Below are 26922 nucleotides of genomic sequence, written 5' to 3' on the forward strand. Positions count from 1 at the left end.
GCAAACTCTTTAAGAATGTAGGATTTTCATAAACAGCCTAGTTTTTGTTTCACAATATGTTTAAACGCTTAGAGGAAATTGTATACCATCATAGGACTAATTTTATTTAAACATTTAAAAGAATCCTAGAACTCACTAAGCTAGATTCCTTCTGTAAAACGTTATCAATATATTCATGTATTATCTTAAAAACAAATATATCTATCATAGATTTGATTACAAACATAGATTTTTATAACCATTTACTATGAGTTATGACTGATGCAGTCAAAAGTTGACTCAAATTGTTAAACACAAATTTTACAGGTAATTCACCATAAACGTTTTTGAAAGCAAAAATATAGTTTTAATTGGCTCATTAATTCAAATAATAAATTACTAAAATCTCCACAGAACCTCCTTCTGATAATAATCATCATGTGCTCACTAGTGACTGACTTCAAGAGGTATTTCTTGGAGTACTAGTGAGAAACCGTGACCAGTGAAGTTTAATCAGGTCTGTTGTAAAATAGTAACTCGCTGAAGACAATGGTGGATGGTGACGCAATATTGTGGATCGGTTGAAGTTAAACAATAACACCATTCGATGTCAACTCAATGGTCTAAAGGTTAAGCATTCGTTCATGAGAGACTGATAGGTTCTGTGTTCGACTCTCGCAAATATCATGGATGCTCACTGCTAAAGTGTTCCATACTAAGACAAAACGACTGTCCAGTGCTTACAGGTTTTCCATAATGGTCTCCTTTTAATTGACTCATTAATTCAACTATTAAAATGACCGAAAACCTCCACAAAATTCCTTTCTGCAAATGAATAAGACTTTAATTTTTGTTGTTGTTGTTGTTGTCGTACGACAGTTTCTTCTTTTCCCTTATTTCTTCATTTCCCTAACATTCAAAAACTGTACGCTATACATATAAATTAGTAAGCATATTGTAAAAATAAAATAAGTAATTAAAAGTTGGTTGTAGAAAAAAGAAAAAGAAAAAAGTGTTTCTTATATAACAGAAATAATAACGAGAAATAAAAGAAAATAAAAAGAGAGAAAAGAAACTGGAGGAGTTATAGATAGATATATATTCGAAATAAGGAAAAATGTAATTAATTAATAATTTCTTCGTTTACATTTAATTCCATAACTGATAACACGTCCATCATCATTGATTTGTGGAATACGTTTATCTCGTATAAAATAAATTGGACAATGATATTGTTTTGGACAAATGCATGGTACTCGACCACCATAAATATAACCATCTGTACTTGGTGTTTCAATATAACAAAAATCATCCACTTTACATTGAGGCTAAAAAAACAGTACAATAAAAGCAGTTGATAAATATCTAAGAAGAAATAAACTTAATTTTATGTTTCTATTAAAAGAATACGCAAATGACATAATCCTGTTTGATGAAGACGCTGACAAAATGCAGAGTCTTTTGGTAGCACTAAGCAACAATGCCAGAATGTTTGGAATGCGCTTCTCTCCCTCGAAATGCAAGTTGTTGCTTCAGGACTGATCCGCGTCAACACCTGAACTAAGGATAGGGAGTGAAGTAGTCGAACGCCTTGACAACCTCACTTATCTTGGAAGTCTGGTCAGCCCTAATGGGTTGGTGTCTAACGAAATCTCAGCACGGATTCGAAAAGCTCGTTCGGTTTTCGCCAACTTACATCACCTGTGGCGAAGGCGAGATATCCGTCTATCAATAAAAGGACGAGTATACTGCGCGGCAGTTCGTTCTGTTTTACTTTACGGCTGCGAAACATGACCATTAAGAGTTGAAGACACTCGTAAGCTACTAGTATTTGACCACAAATGTCTCAGAAATACTGCTCGCATCCGCTGGGGTCACCAGCCAAGTAATAGTGAGGTTAGACGTAGGGTATTAGGGAATGATGGTAAATCAGTTGATGAGGTTGTGAGTCTTTATCTACTGAGATGGTTGAGCCACGTGTTACGTATGCCTGAACACCGATTACCATAACGCGCAATGCTAACCGGTGTTGGAGACTGATGGAAGAAAGTTGGGGGCGGCCAAACCAAAACGTGGCATCAGTGCTTGAAGTCACTAACTTCTGGTTTGAGCCATGTTGGTAGATGCAGACTACTTGTTTGGGGTCCACACGACTATAGTAAAGAATGGTTGGAGACTCTTGGTGACATGGCTCAGAATCGATCACAATGGTGTCGGTGTATACACTCTCTGTCTTCCCTTAAACCATGAGATTAAAATCGCTTCATATCTTTCTTTCTACGAACCAATTCTTTCTTCCTGTATTATGTTCTTATATGCAATCTTTCTTTTGTATATTACCACCACTGAATGAACTACTTTTAAAAATCCGATGTTCATCTTGTTGTGTTAATGAGGTATGGCAACTTGGACCGATGCACATATGTGCCTGGTCCTACGTTTTAGCTGACTGACTGACTGAATAAATGGACTAAAAGTATAAACTTGATACTTGGTAAAGGTCAATAAAAGTCATAAACTGATGAAGTGTGGATTACGAGAGTTTAAACTTTATGAAGAATATCAATTCTCATAAAAATTTAGATGAACCATCTAGCAAAGTATTTACTACTAAAATAAAACTATTGTTCATAACGTTCTTCTAATTGTACCGAACCAAATTGTGGTGAAAAGTGGTACAGAAACTGTTGAGTTATCTTTTCTACCAAAAGAACAAAGGACTAAATATACAGAATTATACAATTAGACAACATTAGAAACATTTGAATATAGTTTCGCAACCCAAAAAGATTCCGTAAAATTTAGATTATATGGTGATTTTAATCCTGTTAGATGATTAAAACTATTTTGTAGTCGATTATATTATCCGAAACCTCGAATAAAAACTTACATCTTGAACTAGACAAATTATACCTATTGATTATCTATAAATCCCAGCATTATAGTGTTATAATGTTAATAACAGTAACAAAGATTTCTCAGTGTGCTTGATCATTTTGTCGGAGCAAGAAACTTTAGACAATCATTAACAGTTTATATGTCGGACATTTCTATATTACAGTATATCAGATTCCTTGAGAATTTTGGTAAAAAGAAACTATTCACAGTGTTTCGATTCCAAGAATATCCTAATCCCTTGTTCTTGCAAGTTGTCTATAGAATATGGTTCATCGATAAGAAACAGTAATGTCTAAAACTAAAAATGAATTATCCCATCTCTTTGGGATACACTTCTAAGGGCTTTACAAAACTCAGGAATAAACTTCAAACAAAAATGATATAAGTGATTTACAAGAGAAACGTTTTATACTAAGATTTTAACAATGAGGAACTCTACATAATCAGAACACATACACCAATAATTGATTGATCCTAAATACAACACTTTAAAACTAATTTGCCAAGAATTAACTTACTAGAACTGTTTAATACTATATTTTTTAAAGTTTGTTTATATTTTCCTGGATAATATTTGTCATTCTCTGTCATAATCACAACTGTACCACTCTTGAGTCATCGACTGAATTCACCAGTTACATAACACCATTGAAAACTGTTAAAACCAAGTAATTTGTTCAGATTCATCATATTACGTATGTTATGCTTCAGTTCTACGTATAAATCAGTGAGTATCTATCACCAAGTTTTTTAGTTTTTATCTTGAACAGCTAACACAAAGCTTAGTCCTTCCTTATTTCCATAATATTTTAGCTTAACAGACATAATGGCTCATCCTCTACAATAGGTTGACACTTTATGAGTAAAAATCTATCAAATTATTTCATATTCTACGAACAGGTAGGAAAATTTTTGAAATATTTTGACTGACATAAAAGTCCCAAAGTCTACTTACCTTTGTCGCACATGTCATGTGTATATAATTACCACGAAAAACGCGATCTCCGAATTGAACACCTTTACTGTATCCATAACGTTCAACATCAGCAATGCCTAAACATCGACAATTGATGCGATCTACCATCAACCATGTCCCTATCTGCCTCAACTCAAATGCGATTTCTCCCTCTTCCATAGTGCAATAACGATGTCGTGCTTCATAGATTCTGTTACAAAAATGAGCTTGAAATTCATAATCGCGCATATCTAAAAAATAAGTTTGCAAGAAAAAGACAAAGTCAGACATTAACGGTTTATTTGAATTATTTTCCCTAATAAGTAGTTAACTCATTATTAGGGTTACAAGAATTGTGTGTGAAATGCAGTTGTGTTTCAAATTCTTCAACAAAGCATCTTTCCTATTTGTCTTATATAAATGTCATAGGTAAGTTACATTCAAATGATATCATGACATTTGAAACAAAGTTGGTTAAGTCTCAGCAAAATATGGGAAAAATTAACCAATTCATATGAAATACCTCCAATTAACTGGTGCGCTTTCATCTATTTTGATTATTACTAGAGAATAATACCAAGTTTTAATACAATAACCTAAAGAGCCTTTTATAAAGAATTATATGACGGTATTCTTAGTTAATATCAACTTTGTATGAATATATTCGATATGCGTAACTATGTAATATTGTATTTCCTGATATTCATCAATCAAAACGATTTATAGTTGAAGGCCCTCAATTTAATTTATCATCGAATTATTCCAAAAACTACGATCTTATGAATTTACTATTACCTCGTCAACTATTTTGTAAGTATAAAACTAATTGGAAGCAGCATTGTGAAATCATGATTAGAACAATAGAATAACATTTCTCAACAGCTTCAGTGAGAATGTGACAAAAGCACAACTGGATGCTAAAAAAAGATACTACATTTATTGATAAAAACTAGCTCAACTGTCTAGTTTATAAACATCTCAGAATTTAAATATCATACTACATATTAGTGTTACAACGATATTTACACAGGAAGATTCGTTGAATGGATTACTTTATAAAAGTAGTTCACAGAGAGGAGAATTCAACGAAGAAAGCTTCCTTTTCGAAGAAACTATTTACTTAAGCTGTACATTCCTATGTTATATATATGTCTATATATAGAACGTTGTATGAAACCATCATCTCTCCTAGTAATCAGTATGTCTAGAAAAGGAAGTTGGTTGTTCTTCTCTTCTTCGCATGTAAGAGAAATGTGCTTTTGACTTGTATTGAGTTCTTTTAATATAACTGTAGAAAAATACAAAAATAATTCCATCATAAAGTGATTTGAGATTTCAAATATCAAAGGTGGTTGCGTAATAATCAGGAAGTTAGAGAAGAATGGTAAAATGAAAATAATTTACGGGTCAGAATTATGAAAGATAATTGTTCACTTGACAGATATAAAGAAAATTGGAAAACATAAAGGTTTAGTAATAAATGAATAATAATCATGAAAATCTATTGAAGGATAATAACTGATTACGGTTTAAAATTACAAAGCACTACATTTATAAAGAAGGAAAAAACAAGACCAAAACATACTACAGAAGGGAATTAGAGCTAATGAAGGCAAACAGAGTTCGAGCTTCAGTAGTGTATAAGTTTTTTATTCGACCTCCCTTAGATCCAGTTCCTTTGGTTGTGCAGATTGTTTTGAAGGAGAACTCCTTTGGAGTGACGTGTCTAGAGTTGAAATAGAAACTATTCTGTATTCTTCAAATAACTCTCACAATTCGGACACGTAAACTATTTTCATCCTACCATTCTTCTCTAACCACTTTTGATATTTGAAATCTCGAATCACTTTATGACAGAATCTTTTCTGTCTTTCCATATACATATATATTCACCAAACAACTATACATAAGAGACTAATTTTCATCGCTTTATGATACAGTCTTTTCTATCCCTCTATAGACATATAGACAATACAACTATAAATATGGATGTACAGCTTAAGTAAAAGATTTCATCAAAAAGAAAAATTTCTTCGCTGAATTCTTTTTATTCTTAAAATATTAACCCATCTATCATGGTGTTATCAAATCGACAAATTTTACTATCATTTCTCTGATATCAAATAGACATCAAAGTACAACAAATAACTGTTTTATCCTACTTTTGAAACTATTCAACAGTATATAAATCTTTAAAATCATCGAGGATCTCAAACTTGTCTTCTTTAGCTTTCTTGAATTCATAAAATAGTGTAATTGTTCAACAGTATAATAAGTTAGTGTTGTCACTCATTTACTACCTTTTAACTATATATGTTTTAGCTTTAATAGTTAAAAATGAAAAATATTTGAGCGAACAATTGTTTTCAATAACTTCATCATCAGGCTCTACAGTTATAAGTCCATAATTATAATATTTTACAAAGGCCAAAATAAGGCATGTATTAATGAATTTGACAATGTTATATGTTAAAAATGGTGAATGTTTGCATCTGTTACGATATATATACTTCAAAATTGTATTATTTGACAAATTAGAAAGGTCATTCAATAAAGGTCAAGATGATTTGGAGTAAAGTGTTCAGTCACAATAAGTAGAATAGTATTACAGCAAAACTGAAAATGCAAAAAAATTGTCTGAATAAAATACATAGTAGGAGAATTTCACCTTGTCAATTGAGATAATAATAATAATTAGATTGTTGTGTGAATATAATATGTAATAAGGGAAGTGTTATAAAGGTAATTACGATAAACGAATTGGGAATGATGGATGCGAAGATTAAGATAGAGGTAATCAAAAAAAGAAGGGTGTGAGATGTTTATAATATTCAGCTTAGGTATCCGGTCATCCAGTCGTGGGCCAAGGTAAACATAGAGGCTGAATATACTTTTTTCTGAATACATAAGTTTGGTTTTCTGGAGTTGATCCAGATGGCTTCGGCTATGTAGCTTTAAGTAAAGACTGCATTTTCATATTAGTATGCTTTTTGTAGTAGCATTTTCATAAACTTTAGATTCATGCTTTTCTATTGTAGTAAACAGTTAATTATCACTTGCTATTGTTTTACTTGAATCTTCCTATTGATGTTTAGAACCGAAATTGAGGCAATACCCACGGTGTGCACATATGCCAACATGAGGCTGATCAATTTCAGTCCTAAACATCAATGGGAAGATTCAAGTAAAACAATACCAAGTGAATTAAACTTCACCCCATTGCACAGGCAAGTGGCTGTCAGGACTCAGTAGCTAAGTGGACAACGCGATGGCGTTTGAAGCGAACGGCACTGGGTTCGTGTCCCCGAGTGAACATCAACCCTAAAATGCAGATACATCCAGCCGACGAGTCCCAAATAGGACGAAACGCACGTCCTTGATTCCATTGCTAGCCACTATCCATCTTTGCTTATAGTTAATCATCATACTTTCTGTATAATGGTAAAATAATTGAAGAAATGTTAGATCTTATCTTTTTTTCTAAACAGTGTTGTACTTCTAATCAGTTATTGATCTGAATTGATTATGTTTGTACTAATAATTTATCATAATCTACTGATATTAATCTGTTTCCATTTAAGTGAACATATTAAAACAATCAGTTAGCTATTTGTATCTAATTGCCAATTTTATCAAATTGGTCATTAAATCATATTTAACGTCATATATTTACAATATTCAAATACATCAAAATATGTACAATCTTATGAAACTATAATATAAATAGTAAACATTATTTAACTACTTCAATATAAAAATTTACTTACCATCAGTACCTATAAGCTTAAATGTTAATGATTTAACATCATTTGTTGGAAGCCATGTAAGTGGACAACTTGAATAACTTGAACAAATATGACGACGTTGTGCAAATGGAGATAATGAATTATAATATTTAGGCATATTAAAAAAGCCACCACGTTCAAGCCATGCACAAGGAGTTAATGATCGTCTCTGCTTAACATATAAATAAAATTAAAGTATATTATTCAAAACTTGAAATAAAGTCAAATATCAAGTAATTTTTCAGTTTAATTGAAATTTCATATGAAAACTAGAAGCTTTTTATACAAGTTATATTGGTATTTACCTGACAATGTTTTAAGGATTGTCTAATAGTCACTTTGTACATGACTAATATACAAACATCAAACATTTGACTAAAATACCGTTTACCTCAGATTGTCTAGTGATTGACTGATGATTGAATCACCAAGGTCGATGAATACGTGTGGTTTGTTTAGAACCAAATTTTTATATCACTCGTGAAACTGGTTTATGACGTATAGAGCAATGAAACCATTTAATTCAGTGTAAGCGTATAGAAAAATGATTATTTAGAATATAGTAACATCCATACATTCTTCCATTGAAGATAATAATTAATTTTGAAATTATCGGTTAAACATGTACATTAGTCTATCAGTTTCTTTCATGAAAAGATTTTACAGCCTCAAACTCTTTGTCAAGCAATCATATGCTTCCTAACTTATTTCACAAAGTAAAAATGTGTGCCAGATTTCATAATTGTCTATCAATTAGAAAATGATTGATGTTAATTATCAGAATAATTTCTGACAAATGATATCAATCGGTAGATGAATGGTATTCATAAATAACCATATGGCTGATTTGTTTCCGTTTGGGTTCTTCGGATGTAAGAGGCAATACTTGCCTGTTCCACAAAAAAAATCAATTTTTCAAGTTTGATGATATACGTTTAGCAAACTGAATAGGTTCTCAATATAGCATACTAAAATCTTTTCCCCAGAAGTGGTCAGTCATCAGTCTCATTGAGTATGTTTAGGGTTGGATGAATTTCCAATAAGTGACGGCTTTATCGAAACTTCAGGAATTCGGTGTCTTCAAACAACACTATTAAAATATATTACTCACACCTTGAGCCTCATTAAATTCATGTAGTAGACAATTTTAAAATGTTTTTAGAATTCGAACAAGCTAAAAAAAATAATGAGATGGTTATGGCTCACTCAATATATGTGTCATGTTTTCTACTGAAACATGATGTTGGATTCATATTAAAAACAACATGAGTTTGAATACACTAATGATAGTAATCATGTATACGTTTTTAGCTTTAAAGATATGAATACGTGCGGTATAGATTAGCGATATCTTCATACACCGATTTACACGGTAAGTTAATCATCAACACATTCAGTGCACGTAGTTCCCTTGATAAACTTTTGTTAAGGAAAACAAAAAAAGATTGTGTGATGAAATGAATTCAGCTCATTTCGTTTATTCCAAATCTTCTTTGTACACGAACCGATTTGTATAAATAAGTAAAGCGTTTGTTTATGGTTTAATAAAATGAAAATTCTAGTCTCCACAAAACCTTATAATAAAAATTTGAAATATTTTGAATACAAGAGAATAGAAAGAAGAAGGAAGAAAAGAAGTGAGATCTATCATCATGGCAGTGTAAAGTGAATCACAAGTTCTTTTGATATACACAAATGAAGGGTGACTTAATGAATAGTGGCTATTTCTGCTTAACCTAAAAGTTCGACCGTATTCTGTTCATTCATTGCTCGAAATGAAATAACAGTAACGAGTGAATCCTTCATACCCTTTATATTTTCCAGTTGTACGGCTAAATACTTTTAGGCCATTAATGTCCAACTTCTTTAGCATATGTCCCGATATTTTGCTAGGCAATCCCATCATTGTTCTTACAATGTACGTCCTACTACAGTTCCAGGCAAATACGTATGGTAGTAATAAGTACACATAATAATTACCATTATTATCACTATTACTTTATAAGTGACGATAATATCTACCTCAAAATTTATCAAAATCCTCTATTATATTAATGCAGTATATTTAGAATTATCTCATCACCTATTGACTTGTAGGTGTTTGTAATGAAAGTAGTAGGATAGGAGACTGAAAACTGTCTTTCTATGCATAAATATGATGTTAAAATTTAATCGATAATATCTCTCTTATACACTCAACATAATAATAAAGCTTAAGATCTTATCAAAATAATAACAGGTATATATTGAATAATTCAGAATTTTAATTCTACCCTTTTCTAACCACTTTTATAGTAACCAAGAAATTCATCGTTTTTATTTAATCAACTATCAAAATAAATTTTATTTGTGGAAAAGCAGATGTATCTAAGACAGATGATTTACTGGTGTTACTCCGAAACTTTCATCGAAGTTCTGAATAACATTAGCAGCCGCTGGTTTGTGGAAAAAAAGTGAAAAGGAACGCTCAAAATGCACATTGTATTGGATACCAACGATTTTATTCACAATCATAACGATATGCTCCCAAATAAACCATACCATATAATAGGATAATGTAAAATTTCAACACTGACAACTGAAGTTCAATATATGTGGGGAAAATCTTCTTTATAAACAATTTTTTCATGATTGCTACTGATTTACTCAAAAATCGAATAAAACATTTCCCATAATACAAAGTTATACATTACGAATATACACATAAAATAGTTTCAAAACTAGATCTAAGTAATCCTTAAGTACATTTTAAAATGAAATCGCAACTACTTCTAAGTACAATAAGATATACACCGAATGTTTAGTTAAATCTCTTTAGGCCTAAGGAAAATTCATTATTCAGATTCCGATTCGGATTTGTGTAGTAAGGACAGAAGGCCTACGGCCTATGTTATTCCTTTTCTAGTATGCTTCTGTGAGTGTCCAGTCTTCTTTTGGAAAAGTCAATTAAAGGTGCGGACACCACTGCTTCAGGCAGGAGGTTCCAAGTATTGATGACGCGGTGTGAAAACCTGTATGTCACCGGTATTTTGTTCGTTCTTGGCTTTTCTACTCGCCTGTTATGTCCTCTAAGGTGTCCCGATCTAGTGGGAAGAAAGAGAGAGAATAAGTTAGGTCCGAAATCATTTCTCAGTATTCTGTGCATCAAAATTAGATCTCCCCTTAGTCTGCGATAGGACAGGGTAAAGAGGTCCAGTTTTTCAAGCCGCTCTTCGTATGATAAACCCCAGAGTTCCGGAGTTGCTGCCCTCTGTACTTTTTCTAGTATATCTGAGTCACCTTTTAAACAGGGGCTTGCAGCCTGAACGCAGTTCTCTAGCTTAGTTCTCACTAAGGATGTGTATACTGTAGTGAACATGGTAGTATCTAACTTAGTGAATGTCCTTTTTAAAGCCCAGAGGGTTCGAAACCCCTTGGCTGCGACCACCCGGCAACGGGCCCCCGTCTTAAGATCATTACTCACTGTCACCCCTAGGTCCTTATGAGACCGGACTACGGGTAATGACACATCCCCTATGTTGTACTTATTAACCTTTGAATCCCCCAAGTGCATGTAGACACACTTTTCCGTGTTGATAGGCATCAGCCACTCTTTAGACCAGTTTATCATATTATTTAAATCTGCCTGAAGAGTAAATGCGTCTTTGTCTTCAGTTATTACTCGCCAAATTTTTACATCGCCAGCGTATAATAACATTGGAGACTGTACTATACTTGTAAGATCATTAACGTACATTATAAAAAGTAAAGGACCTAGGACGGAACCTTGGGGTACTCCACTAAGTACTGGTCTCCAGATGGAGCACTTGGAATTTATTCTTACTTTTTGTCTACGACCTAATAGGAAATCCTTAATCCATTTTAAAAGAGGTCCGGCAATACCAAGGTTTTTCAACTTCAATAGCAGTCTATTAGTTGGCACCTTGTCAAAAGCCTTACTGAAATATATGTAAACAACATCCACTGAGTTTCCGTTGTCTAGCGCATTAATCCAGAACTCCCTAGCTATAAGGAGGTTCGTTGTACAGGATAGACCCTTTCTAAAACCATGTTGTGCCATGTTCAGCAAGTTATTGGTTTCCAAAAATGCCGTTATGGTCCGTTCGATTATTCTTTCCAGTATTTTAATTACCACACTGGTGAGGCTTACGGGTCTGTAATTCGATAGAACTTGTCGTGGACCTGTTTTATGTATGGGAGTGACGATTTCGTCCTTCCAGTCCATGAACGGTATAATAGAAATCATGTATTCAACATTCTGACTGAAATAGAAACTTCAACTTTCTTTAGAAACTATTAAATTGACTTAACAACCTTTTATTAGTTGTGAAAATATAATTGATTAGGAATGAATCCTGTCAATTAAATAGAATTCATAACATAGATTGGTGTATAACTGAATAAACCTAAATCACACAATCATTTATGAGTTAAGGAATACGTATTTATGTTCATTTCTGTAATAAAGACTTTGCATATAATATTATCATTCGACCAGAAAAAAAATATAAGATCATTAACTAATCATTTGTTTTATTCATTGTTCGATAAAGAGTTTACGACAGTAATGTCGCCTTTATTATGGATCCTGATTAAGTTACCCTATTCACACCAATTAGGGCATTGTCCACATACAATTCACATAGTTTACAGTTGTAGTAACAATAATTCAAAGCTAGAGTCTTCAGTTTAAATTCAACTCGTATTTTATCGAAAAATTTCGTCATATAAATAAATTAGACCAGTATAGTTTCTTAATTAGACCATTGTTCATCATCAATATTTTTCTGAATTAATTAATCAGTACAATATGAGAACCTTCATCTGGTTTGAGTAATATTAAATTTCACTGATTGAAATCATGAGTCAGTTGAAGCTAGACCACCATGGAAAACCTGGAAGCACTGGACGACCGTTTCATCCTAGTATGGGACTCCTCAGCAGTGCGCCAGGCGCTTAAACAACTAGACTACTGAGCCGGCACCCAACGATGTTAATGTCTAACTGGGTTTGAATCTAGCGGGAAGCGGGATTGTGGATGCGCACTGCTGAGGAGTCCCATACTAGGATGAAACGGCCGTCCAGTGCTTCCAGGTTTTCCATGGTGGTCTAGCCTCAATTGACTCATGATTTCAATCAGTGAAATTTCTGAAATCTCCACAAAACCCCTTCTGATAATATTAAGTTGTCACCTTTATGTAGAACATTGTAATGTGTTTTTGTCATGAGTATAGATTGAAAGGATAGTTTAGCATGAAATTAGTAAGCTATATACAACAACATTGATATAAACCAGTCACATTTGTTTTTATTCCAAAAATTCAGGTCACATAACTGACTGTTATACATTTTCCGGTAAAACCATCTGAATCAATTCTATGAGTAGATTTACAAGGGGCGTAAGACAACAAAACAAACGGAATTATAATCATTAGAATAAATATTTCTGATCTTCAACTTCTCTTTGAAGGTTACAATACTTTTATACTAGATTACAATAAGTAAGTGAAATGTAAAAACAAAAAAAAATTATTACCAACTAATGATTTGAGTATACTTTACAAGATCCCAAACACGATAGAACACAGTCAAAAGTAGAAATATTTTGATATACAAGGTCAAAAGTAGCCTTACAAAACAGAAATCTTAACTAATAATAATTTATTTATACAGTTTTATTAATCAGTTGTACGATATAAATAATACTATCTGTTACGGTTGATATGGTCCATCTTTAAATAAATATAGACTGATGATTTGTGTCACATTCAAAGAAAAAGAATTGCTAAAATCAAACTAATCGATTTTAGTAATTTAATAATTGAATTCATGAGCCAGTTAAATCTAGACCATCATGGAAAACCCGGTGGATTAGTTGAAGTTAGACATTAACACTGTTGGATGCCGGCCGGCTCAATGATCTAGAGTTTAAGCGTTCGTGCGTGTGACCGATAGGTCCTGGGTTCGAGTCTCACGGGGAGGGATCGTGGATACGCACTGCTGAGAAGTTCCATACTAAGAAGAAACGGCCGTCTAGTGCTTCCAGGTTTTCCACGATGGTCTAGCTTCAATTCGCTCATAAATTCAACCATTAAAATTATCTTTCATATTCAGATCAACTGAGTACTATGTTGTAAACTGGAATGAAGAAATCCATTAATTAAATTTAAATGAATAAAAGTTAAATAGTTACATCAACAAACTCTATCCATGTGGATACCTGGACAGCTTGATAAATATATTCCAATCCAATCAATATGACATAAAATAAAAATGACTTTATTCATAAAATCATCCATGTGAATATTTATATTATATTTTGAACAAGATATCTGTTGGAAGAAAAAAATTATTTAAGTATTCAAATCTTAAGCTGAAACTATTTCATTACTCATTTGAATAGATTATTGATGGTGGGTGCTAGTGGACGGCCTATGCTCCTCCACGAGGGGTAACAGGATTAGATAAGTAAGTATTGATTCTGCTATCCTACAGTTTGATGCAAAATCAATTCAGCTACAATATGAAATGTCACTTATTAGTCAAGCATATCATTTATGTTCTGAATTAGCACCTACTGACCTGATTCAGTTAATTATAGGTTAGATAATGAAGAATGAAAGGACGTTTTGATTGTATTTCAGTTTCAATATTTAAGTAAGGATGATCGATCATTTTATACTTTTTAAATAGTTGAATCACTAATATTAATACTGTTCGGTATATAGATATTATTTAGCATTTGATTAAGAAAAATATAAGACAGTTGATAAGCATTTTTTAAGTGAATTAATTGATTGTTTGTAAAGTTTGGTGATAAGACTCAGCAGTAAAAATATACATTCTCATCGGTATAAGCTAAGTTTAATATAACATTATCGTGATACTTTAGTGACTCTATATCTGACTACAATTGGATTGTGTGCTGATTGTCATCGAAATAAACATGTCGACTATCCTTGTATATTTTATCAACTTAATCAGATTTAGTGTATAACAGAATTAAATGAGTCGAATAAGAGAATGAATTTTTGAATACGTATATTTTGCACTATCAATGATTTGAACAGACAATCAGCATACAATTTAACTGAACTTAGATATAGGGTCACCAAAGTGGGGAGCCCGACGTGATCCGAACACGAAGCCTTCTGATCTGGAGTCAGATATACGGCCACAAAATTACTACGGTTCAGAAAAGAGATATTTTCTCTGAACAAGTCTTTCGCTTTATATGTCAGTGGGTATTTACCGTTTATTTTAATAGCGTTTATCCTGTTAAATAACATTATTTAAATATTTAGCTGACGTAGTTAAATTAATAAAAATCTTTGTATAACTATCGCGTAAGATTGGCATTAGTTCATTCCCGATACATCTAGACAGATATTAACTAATGTCTGTACTCGTCATTTTTAACAATAAGGTTAATAACAGTTTTTACTCAGCTAGGAAGGGACATACTGGTCACATATCAGTAAATAGAGTCAAAATGATTAGATTAAACTGATATTCCCCTAAGTAGATTATGTTGAACTAAGATTAGTGTTCCAAATTTCTGTCTATTGATCTAATAACACATTAAATTGCCTTAAAAGTATATCACGTACCTTTGTTAACACCCAACTCATGTACAGTAAGAAAACTATGGATTTAGCGCATCCGTATATAAATTTATTGATCAAAGTATTTTTAATGGCCTTCTTGGAGAATAACCTTTTTAGTATATTCATACTGTGTGTGCTACTGATATTGACAGATGTAAGTAGTATATATCACCAACCAAAAGTGGAATGCTTGGTGGTAGAAGTTTGAGAAGATTGAGGAGAAAGGAACGAGAACAGAAAGTGATTAGTATGGAAACGAAGGAACAACAAAGTCTGAGACAACTGATGGATATTTTGCAAATGAAGTATTACTGTATAATTCTCAGATTTTATCAAGATATTCTATAGTGTCGTAGACATATATGTAGTTGTCCCCATTTGTGTTCTCAATCACTACAATACAGCTTCATTATCATTTCGAATAAAGCAAGAGAACACAAATAATTAAATGTTTTGTTCTGAAAAGTATAGAGTTTTTTAATGACTAGCACCAAATGTTTAAAAAATCTCAACTGATTCTTTTTGGGATATTTGTAAATTGTTGTGTGGCTTAAAATCCAGGAAGTGTTTTTCATTCGTTAAGCAAATGTAAACTTAAATATTAATAACCGGATAATAAAAGTCACATACAATTAGATAACTGTATTCCAATAATTAAACTAATGTAAACACTGAATTCAGTAGCTCATTAGAAACCCTTGAATCAATCAATTTCTTTAATTTAATTCATAGAATTAAAGAGTAAAAAGGATTAGTTTTGCAAACTTTCGTTGATAAAATTAGACAAAAGGTATATTCTTCTCTTCTACCAGTGAACCATTTGCCTTTACAACTTAATGAATAGTACCAAGTTACTTCAGGAAGATATACAAGATATTCTATACTGAAATAATTTAACATTTACATCTTCATTAATCATATGAACTCATTGGATACGCTGTTTCTTTTTTACATTTTAAGTACTTCATTTTATTTTTAATGGTCACCTAAAAACGTGAAGCAAGTTAATTTATCAAGTTTAAATAAATGAAAATTATTGATTGGTATCAGAAGGGAATCTTGTGGATATTATGGTTCTAGTGAGTTCTAATGACCAATAGTGACCAGTGGAGTTCAACTGGGTCTGTTGTGAGATAGTAACTCACTGAAAACAATGGTTGGTGTGTCACTCAATTTCGTGGATTAGTTGAAGTTGGATGCACGCGTTCGTGCGTAAGTTTGCTAGGTCCTAGATTCAAATCGTGGATGCTCACTGCTAAGGAGCCCCATAATAGGACGAAACGGCCGTCCAGTGCTTCCAGGTTTTTCTTGGTGGTCTAACTTCAGTTGACTCATGATCGCAACTATTAAAATTAATAATCGATTTATATCCCTGTAAAACCACTACAAGTTAATGAAAGAAAAAAACCAACGAGGATCACTTAAAGCTTGATTTTAATTTATTAATTTCAACAAAACGGAGTAATGATAGTTGAGATTTAACTAAGAAATCAGAATTTTAAATGATAAACATAAAATGTGACAACTTGAGAAATAATTAGTTACAATTGAATAGATGAGAAGTCTAAGAAATTTAATAATCACTGAGATTGTTATCAATTATCATTTGGAAGAATAAGCACACAATGATCTATGGAAATGTTTCTTTTTTTTTGGTAAATCCTCATCAACCTCTTTAGTTATCAGTTCACATTAGTGATCAAAATGGATAACAAAGTCTTAGTAATAATAATAATAATAATAATAATAATAATAATAATAATCTTTTCAGTTAATACTAGATGTCTGATACAATATGAACCGTGAAAAAATTACAGGATATATGTTTCAGTCAGTCAGTAACAACGTAGAGCTTCGTACGTTCGTACATCAGTTCGAGTTGCCATACCACATTAACACAGAGATGCAGTTGTCGATTCAAATCCCATAATGGTAGAGGTATTAAGAGTATAAGCAGTAATCAGAAAGATTAGGGTTTGAAGATGTTATTCAAGGAGTATAATCCAGTGAAATAAATTTGGAAAGAAAAAAAGGGACATGAAGAATTTAGAAGATTAAAATTTGGGAGAACAAAAAGAGTGGATGCACTTGCACCATTCCAAACGATTTTGAGCCGTGTCATTCAGGGTCTCTAACCATCGGTTGCTAACACTACTTCATCAATTGATTTACCATCCTTACCTAGTACCCGTTTCCTAACAACTGCGTTACTTAGTCGGTGGTCACAGGATATACGAGAAATGCTTTGAAGACAACTATGATCAAATACTAGTAACCTATGAATATCCTCTACTCTTACCGACCATGTTTAATTCCCAAAAAGTAGTACGGAAAGAACTGCTGCGCAGTAAACACGTCCTTTGGTTGGCAGACGGATATCTCGCCTAAGCCACAAATGACGCAAGTTGGCAAAAGCTAGTCGAGCCTTCTGTATCCATACTGAAATTTCGTCACTCACCAGACCATAAGGGCTGATGAGACTCCCAAGACAAGTGAAGCGGTCGACACGCTCAACTACTTCACTCCCTATCATTAGTTCGGGTGTCGATGCAACCCAATCTCCTGAAGCAACATTTTGCATTCCGAGGGGGAGAATCGCATCTCGAACATGCCTGCATTGGTGCTTATAGTGATCAGAAGACTCTGCACTTTGTCAGCGTCTTCACCAGATAGAACTATGTCATCGGCATATTCTAAGTCAACAAGTGAACCTCCCGGTAGAAGTTCAACCGCCGAAAATTTAGATGAGGAAAGTGTCATCTCTAAAAGCACGTCAACGACAAAGTTAAACAAGAAAGGAGAGAGTGAACAGCCATGACGAACACCACTTGAGGTAATCGATTCTGATGATAGTTTTTTCTGAAAATGCATTATGTATACCCAGATCTAGTTCTATGTTGAATAAAACTGACAGAAAAGTTACTCAGAACTTAATAATCGGAATCAGTATTCAAAAGGTAGAGTGAGTGAGAAATAATAATTTATATTTGATCGACGAATACGTAATATATGAAATAATATCCAGTAATAAGTAGTAAAACGGAGAGTTCCCTGTATGACTTATTCAAAGGAATAAGAATATCATGATAATAATAGTTCAGTCAAATACACTAATATGATAAACGTGTTAAGGGAGTTAAGGAATATATATACATCAAATATATTCTTATCAGGTTTTCTGTCTGTGTTGAAACAATTCAAACTTAGAAAACTTTGATTCTCGTTGGAATATAAGACATACTGTAGTAAACGTGATTAACAGTGGAGACAATCGAATGTATTTGACACGAAATTACAGAGTATCTCACTAGAATCTGTTCACTACACTGCTACTACTACCACTACTATATTCGAAAAAAGTTATCAATAGACATTATGAAAAAAAAACAAATTAACCGTAAAATCGTATGATAGTTAATTTAAATTCATTCTGTATTGTTTGTTTGAATATTCCCATTGATATTTAGGACTGCAGTTGATCAGTTTCTTATTGTCATATGTGCATTCTCTGGGGATTGCCTTGATACTGCATTAAATCACGAGGATTATAAGCAAAGATGGATGGTGGATAACAGTGAAATCCAGGAATCGCGTTTCGTCCTATTTGGGGCTCGTCAACTGGATGTACCTATTTCTAAGAGTTGATGCTCAATTCATGACTCGAACACAGAACTGTTCGCTTCAAACTCCATCGCGTTATCAACTTAGCTACTGAGTCCTGACAGCCACTTGTTTATGCAGTGAAGTGAATTTTGAGTTCATTTGATATTGTTTGTAATGCAGATGCATCCAGCTGACAAGTCCCAAATAAGACGAAACATACATCCTGGATTCCACTACTAGCCATCTTTGCTTATGATGATAGTTAACTTATTTACATTTGACAATGAAAATTATTCTGATACTTTAATTTATATTGTCTAGGTTAGCGGTATTTTGATAAGTGTAATTCGATAGTAGTTTGTCCAACTGCTAGTATAATATTTTTTAAACTTCAACTAAACATTATAGCAATATGAAATTGAATTCACATGAAATTATATTCCAACTTTATACAATTGAAATATAAAGTGTATTATTCATTTTATCAGCCTATTTGCTACAATTATAAATATATACATCCTGTTTATATGTATATTTGCCTGTTATAAATTTTTCTCAATTCTTGAATACATTTATTTACATACAAATATTCATTTTATAAACCGATAGATAATATATAGAAATTAAAGGTTAAACTTCAATATGAATTAGGTCTAAGTTAAGTATATAGAAAGTTTTTCATTCAAATACTGATGGAATAGAGCAATTTATTTAATGATGAGCAGAACACTTCAGTTCTTGTATGTAAATGTTTACAAATGATTTGATAAACAATAACAACATAGATTAATCGATAAAAATTGAGCATTTATAATATCATTATATATTGATGTAGTTGTCGTCTTGTCATAATATTACATAATGTATTTCATATATAAATAGATATTTGATGACATTTGATGAGATCTACTCGAATAATAAAACATAGTGTATTCAACTAAAAAAAGCGCATATATATAAGTATAACTGAATGGTGGCTAGCATTTGAATGTCGGACGTGCAATTTGTAGCATTTGAGACTGATCAAATGCGTATCTCCGCATTCCAGCGTTGTTGTTTACTGCGGGAATCAAATCCAGTGCCGTTCCCTTCAAATATCATCGTGTTATTTACATATCTTTCGAGTCCAGACAACCACTAGTTTGTGCAATCGCTTGAAGTTTAATTCAACTTGTACTGGTTTGGATTCCACTGCTAGCCACAGGTTATACATGCGCCAGTAAGAGACTGATCAATTGCAGTCCTAAATGTCAATAGGAAGATTCAAATAACAAATACAATATGGAGTATTTTAAGAAGAGTTGTATATTGAATAGCAGTGAAAATCATAACGTTAATTTGTTTTTATTCAGGATGCCTGGTTGATTAGTTCTAACAGGACTAAACGTGCATCTTGAAACCCAATGCTAGTTACTATTTAATTGTACTAAAAGTCCCTTGTGACCTAGTGACAATATCCATACAATCCACACAGGATATACATACGAAAAAAAGTGGCCGATCAGTTCTGATCCTTAAAATCAACGGGAAGATTAAAATAATCCCTAGAAATGAACTCTAAAGCATTTTATTCTGAAAACCATTTCCTCTACATAATGAATTGGTAAATTTTGAACTTCAACCCTACCACAATTCATATTAGTTTATTTAATAGAAATGGTAATACTTTTAATATAAAAAAATGTGTGCTGATGTTTTGCTCTTATTATCTAGTTATAACATGAAAAATACATTATTATTATTTAAACTTCTCGACAGAAAATAAACAGTTAACAAAGGAAGTGTAGTTTTTATAGGCAATATATGAACGTGATATTTTGATTGCTTACAATATCACATATTATTTACTCATTTAATTAACTTTATTTTCATTATTCTCTACACTACTCACTTGTTATCATTAGTAGCCTGTGTAAGAAGTTGTATAATAAAACACCATACACTTACTGATCAATGGTATAAATGCTAGAAAAAAAATAGTGATTATATTTAGTACCTTGAGAACAATACGTACATTAACAAATAAATATACACATGCATATAAGCACACATCATACATAAATATACATACAAAGTGTACAATCATGTTAACAATGATTAACTATTTCTTTCATTTGCCATTCATTATTGATTTATCTACTTTTATTGTTGTTGTTATTATTATAGTGATTTATGGATTATCTGGAATTTTTAGGTCAACAACAAATGAAATACAATAATTAGTATTGATTAATTGTGATTTTGAAACAACAATTGAATAAATGATTTGCCTACTACTACCACTACTACTACTACTACTTACTAGGCGTACTAATGGACAATTTCTTCAAAGTATATCTGCTGGTGTAATGTAGACTATTATTTGTTTCTCTATGTATCTTTCTTTCTCTTTCTCTCCCTTACTCTTTCATACACACAAACACATACAATAAATGAATTACAATGAATTACAACAAAAGAATACAATAATAAAGATTAAGTTTGCTTGCACTATACTCATGTAAAAAGAGTAAGGATTTATTTATGTTGAACATTATTAAATAAAAATGTTTTAACCTAAATTATCATATTGAGAACATAAAACCAGAGTGTTTTTTTTGTATACAATTCACAATAGAAACATGTTTGTACTTCATTTTAAAATTAGATCTATACTTGGATCTATGATAAGAGTTTTAGAATAGAAATTTAGTTTTCTTTTTTTATATTTTAAAATGTAGTTGATAGATTATCAGATAATTGTCTTTTTTCTTTTAGATGTTTGTCAGAACATACCCAACTAGTATGGAAATGTCAACTTTTTGTAGGACATATATCTTTTAGTAATTTATTATCAGCCCTATATTTCAGTTTCTAACTTCATAACATTGAGTGTTATGTTTCAATTTTAATACCCGAACAAAAACTATGAGAGTTATGTTAGCTAATAAGTTACGTTTCAAATGCTGATCTGAGAATTGAATATATGACGTCAGTTAGTGACTTATAAACAATGTAATGCATGGTAAAAATGTACGTTGATGACTTAATCACATTTCACATCATTACTATAGCTGCAACTTTGACCAGTTGGCCAAGATTGGTAGCAATCACTGAAATACTTGTTCATTGAGATTTTATCGTATCAACAAAGCTAATAAAAGAGAGGTAAGATCAAAAATAATAACTTTCAAATCCAAGATCAAGGTCATTTGATGAACTTTACCGCCTTTCTACAAACTGAAGAGGGAAGAAAATAGCGCACACCTCAAAAGTTTTCAGTGCATGAAATAATATTTGAGAAAGCATAAAGGCGACACCATAAAAATTACCATTCATAAATCGATTGTAAAATCAAAAACAAAACAAAAAACCATACAATTTCGAATGTCATTATTATTTAATATCTCAAGATGACACAGGTAAACATTCACTGTTACAGGGAGTGTTCACTCTCTATTGTCACATACATCTTAAACACATTATTGTAGGTAATTATATTCACTTTTCGTAATCTTTTAATTTCAACATTTGGAAAGATTTTATAGATCCTTAAATGGGGTTACCTTTAAAATGTTAATCACAATAAGAATTAGCTAGAAATTTCTTTAAAAAAGATGTATCTATAACGTGTTTACTGTTTTCCTAAAATTAACTCTATTTTTTACTACATTTGTAAAGTAACGAGAGTTTTCTCAGTATTAGACATTATAGAGTTAAGCTATATGTGATTTTAATAAATCGATCATATTATGATATATATATATATATATATATATATGAAAATAGAATTACTAATAATCAGCTAACTGAGCATATCACATCGTCCATAATTATATGGAAGGAATGTCAGCTTCAAGCAATTGTATGGATCAATTCATTGATAGTCTGCTGAAACGTTGAATTAATGAAGTATAATTTTTTCAAAATCTACCATCCTAATAGCGCAAACGAATTTAAAACTGTGTAAAGTTCGAATCTTCCTACCTTTTCCTGCATCAAATAAATGATTATAAGTTCTCCCTATCATTAAACATAATAGTTAGCATATATGTTAAAACAATTTTATAATTTAGGCTATCTTTCTAGGTCTATTTCAAAATAGTTGACATAGTTGACATTACAGAGATCCTATTTGAAACAAGTGGTTTCTAATCATTATTTATTTAAACTCTATTTTTTACTGTTTCTGTTAAATGATTCAATCTACTGAGTTGAGACAACAACTTATGATGTATGATGTTTATTAAAACCCAGTTTTTAAGTATCTAAGAAAGGAAAAACTGAATAGATCAACATAACTTTCATAGAATAAAAAGTTGATATTAACAAAATAGTTACCAAGTAATTATTTTAAAACATTGAATTATCAAAAATTTGAGGGTAAATCAAATATTTGGATAAGAAACCTTTGGAAAAAGAATAAATTAAGAAATTTCGTTACTTTAAATGAGATTTTAAAAGAAGCATGCATCATTTGGAGAGCTACTGAAAAAAATGTTGTTCATTAGCTTAGTCATAGATCATAGTAAAAAGCTGACAAAGGAATCATATGTAGAATTTTCAGGTCTTGAGAAGAATGTTATAATCTTTTAGGATTGTCTCAAAATCATAATTGTTCTATCAAATGTAAACTTTCTTAATAATAACTTATATACAAATGCTTTTAAAACTGGAACCAGGATATCTTAAATAACTGAGGTGAATTACACATGTCAGTTTGTTACTTGATACTATGGATACTACTATGAGTAGAACACAACTAGATAACCTTTGAAAGCAGAAAATACTAGTATTGCTTTAACTAATCACAAAAAACATTAGGAAACTGATCTTAAAGAAGTCAGTGTTTTCCAATAAGTTAGTATGATATGTAACTTAAATGTTGACCGAATCGTAAAAGGATTTCAAATTTCTAATACGATCTTATGAAACTGTTTGCTTATTCTGAACTGACAATCAGCATTAGACTGATAATAAATTATATTTTAAACTTCTTTAAAACTTCCTCGATATATTCCAATGATTCAATCCAAATTTTCATGGCATTAAGATATTATGAAAAATCAGCTACAGTTCTCATTGTTTAATACTGTCATCTGACAAACATTCTGGTTCGATCCTATTTAATTGAAAGAGTTTTTTTGCATTGACTATTCTTGTTGTTATCATAGAATTAATTGTTAAAATTACCTAAACTTTTCTCAATACTCTACATAGTATATAACGTTCATCGTGAATAAATTAAGAACAATGCTGGGATATTGCTGACTCAAGAATGTGTCAAATTCAGTATACAACTTGTATTCAGATAATAAACCTAAGTAATAAGCTGAAATACAGGTGTTTAACTGTTAAAACTTATGGACAACATTATAACCAATAGGTTAAGCATAGCCTTATGTCATTATGAACTAAGATTTAATCATACAAGTGAAAACAAGCAAGTAATAGTTATATATGATTCGTAAATTCATTAAGTAACTAATATGTACATATCAAGCAACTTTGTTTAAAAAGGAGAAAACGGACACCTAAAGGTTTGTTCGAATACATCCCAAAGATTCTACACATACATGAATAAAACAATAGTGATTTGTATCGCATATTAATTACAAAATGTAAAGCATTATATTTATGCAACATATAATCATTGATCAGTTTATAATAGGCATAACAACTAACGAGGATAAACTTGGCTTTTGTGTTGAAGAATAATTCTGTGTTTTTTTTTCAGATATATTTTTAAAGTAACCAGTATGTCTAATTTCGTGCTGAACACTTTTATGTACAGTTAGACTTTGATTAAATGATCTTCAATTTTATACTTCTCAATACTAAACTTTGACTAGCAAACATTTTCTTATCATACTGTGTAGCATAAATATATTTTAGATATTCCCTATTTACTAAACTTTCGTTGTTTACTAAATGTTTCTGGCTCTGGTTATAAAGAACTTATAGATAAATTAATATTATGCAATACTTTCCAATCCTTCAATAGTTACTTATTTGTAAATACTTCTATGTAACTGGAAAAATATAACAAACATAACACTAATGAATACATCTTACATATCTAAATATACTACTACTATTACTATTTCGTCTTCGGAGTAAAAGTATATACAATAAAATAAAATTACAATAAGTTAAAAATAGAAATGAATATTACTGAAGTAACAGAGAATTCCCCTGTCCAGCACCATTTGATATTCAAACATTTTCTTAGTTTATATCATGAGTTAATTAAAGCTAGATTATCATAGAAAACTTGGAAAACCTAGTTGTAATTGACTTATGAATTCAACTATTACAAACATTATTATCATATTCACAAAACATCTACTCTGAAATAAATATTCTATCATATTCATTCATTACTATTTATCATTGAAAGTTATGTTTTTTTTGTTTTCTTCATTATAAAATGAATTTCGTTGTTTTGTTTTGTTCTATTTTATTGTGGGGGGGATTTAAAACTGTTTCAATAAGGAAAAATCAAATTAAACAAATCTCTAAATTATTATGATGCATATAGGAAAGAGAGAAGATTCCTCGTCAAAAATCTTCAATAAATTAAAGAAAAAAACCCATAGACTGGATGAAAAACAACCACACCAACAACAACAACAAAATTGGAAGATAGTTTTCATTGCAAATATACATTTATTATAGAAAAATAAAGAGGTAAATGAGTTTCAACACCTACTTATTCAAGTTATAAAAATCTTGAAAACAAAAACAGTATTGAGAAAGTATTTCCACAAAAGATTAATTGATGAGACTATAATTTATGGACGACTTTTGAGCGGTGCTAAATCGACCTTGACAGTGTCCACCGAATAACTAGAGCCAAATGATGGTTATAAACCAGTGTGAGAAATTAGAATTATGATTTACAATTGATGGTTAAGATTAACAATTAGATTTAAAGTTTTCATCATGAACTGACATCAGTTATAATACCATGAATCTATTTAGCCAAATGAATAGATGAATTTCGCACTAAAATCCAAGACCTATCATTTTATACCTGATTGATTTGTTCATAAATAATAGTCTCACCGATTCATTCACTTAGAAACAAAATAACTACATTTAATCTTAAATAAAAACAAAACAACAACAACAAAATACATATAATAATAATGATAATAACATTTATAACTTACCCATCTAGAATATGGATGATAATATTTCATTGATATATTATATCCTGATCCTAAACTCTCTTCATAATTAAATAAAATTAAATTGATTAATAGAAAACTAATTTTTCTCAATTTAAATAAACTCCAAAATGAATTAGATAATTCAATGAATTGCATGAAATTGAATTATTGATACCTTTTTCTTTGTGATTGCTACATGAAAATATCTAAATACATTTTTTTATTAATTAATTATGAATATTAATAATAATTAAAACGATAATAGAATTAGTTCGTTTGTCTTTTTTTTCTGTCTTGTTTTTCTTTTTTCTTTATTTGTTGTTGTTTTTGTTTTTTGTTTTTTTTTGTTGAAAATTGAAACTATGTAAAGTTTTATATTGAATATATTACTTGATAATCACTATGCGAAAAAATGATGTGAAATTCATTATATCTATAGTATAAATTGACTTCATTTTGTTTAAAACAAAACATATATATATATATATATTTATTTATATGATATAGTTGACACCTATGTCAGTTAAATGAATTTCAATTGTACTATACTACTCGTATATTCAGTGTTATGATATTTAAGATGAAATTTTATTATTGATGAAAAGTTAATTAATAATTAACCAGTTATGAACCAATCATTTATGATTAATAATAGTAATAATAATAAAATGGATTACGGTACATTACATATATACAATCCCATAATGTTTTACATTTGACAACCAGATTATATATATATACGTATACATATTATATGAGGGTAAAGATGGACAATGATAAGAAATATATACATACATTAAATTCACTGGATAGATAGATAGATAAATATAAACAAAATACGTTTATTATAGGCAGTTTAGATTTTACTAGAAATTGACCTGTTTAATGACAAAATGTATCACGTGATCATCATATTTGTACAATATGAAAGGATAAATATA

The 26922-nt window shown here is 30.9% G+C and overlaps 1 protein-coding gene across 2 annotated transcripts; it reads right to left on the reverse strand.

Annotated features, from left to right (window-relative positions):
• On the reverse strand, positions 1-26687 carry MS3_00006302 (uncharacterized protein). 2 transcript variants are annotated; one of them, XM_051214430.1, is made up of 4 exons: positions 25982-26687; positions 7600-7786; positions 3833-4083; positions 1-1307 (listed from the first exon to the last, which is right to left on the reverse strand). In XM_051214430.1, the coding sequence occupies exons 1-4, from the start codon at positions 26135-26137 to the stop codon at positions 1107-1109; spliced, it is 795 nt and encodes a 264-aa protein (XP_051067603.1). In that variant the 5' UTR covers positions 26138-26687; the 3' UTR covers positions 1-1106. The 2 variants fall into 2 exon arrangements, with proteins under 2 accessions (XP_051067603.1, XP_051067604.1); XM_051214431.1 differs by having other exon boundaries at positions 7600-7789.
• Between the last annotated feature and the right edge of the window lie 235 nt (positions 26688-26922).

This window comes from Schistosoma haematobium, chromosome 2 (assembly GCF_000699445.3).
Source record: "Schistosoma haematobium chromosome 2, whole genome shotgun sequence".
NCBI classification, from domain to species: Eukaryota; Metazoa; Platyhelminthes; class Trematoda; order Strigeidida; family Schistosomatidae; genus Schistosoma; species Schistosoma haematobium.

Coding starts and splice junctions, on each gene's coding strand:
- MS3_00006302 (XM_051214431.1), bottom strand. CDS start 26,137: ATGCAATTCATTGAATTATCTAATTCATTTTGGAGTTTATTTAAATTG. Junction 7,790..25,981: donor ATCATCCATATTCTAGATGG/GTAAGTTATAAA, acceptor TTATATGTTAAG/CAGAGACGATCATTAACTCC. Junction 1,308..3,832: donor ACATGACATGTGCGACAAAG/GTAAGTAGACTT, acceptor CTGTTTTTTTAG/CCTCAATGTAAAGTGGATGA.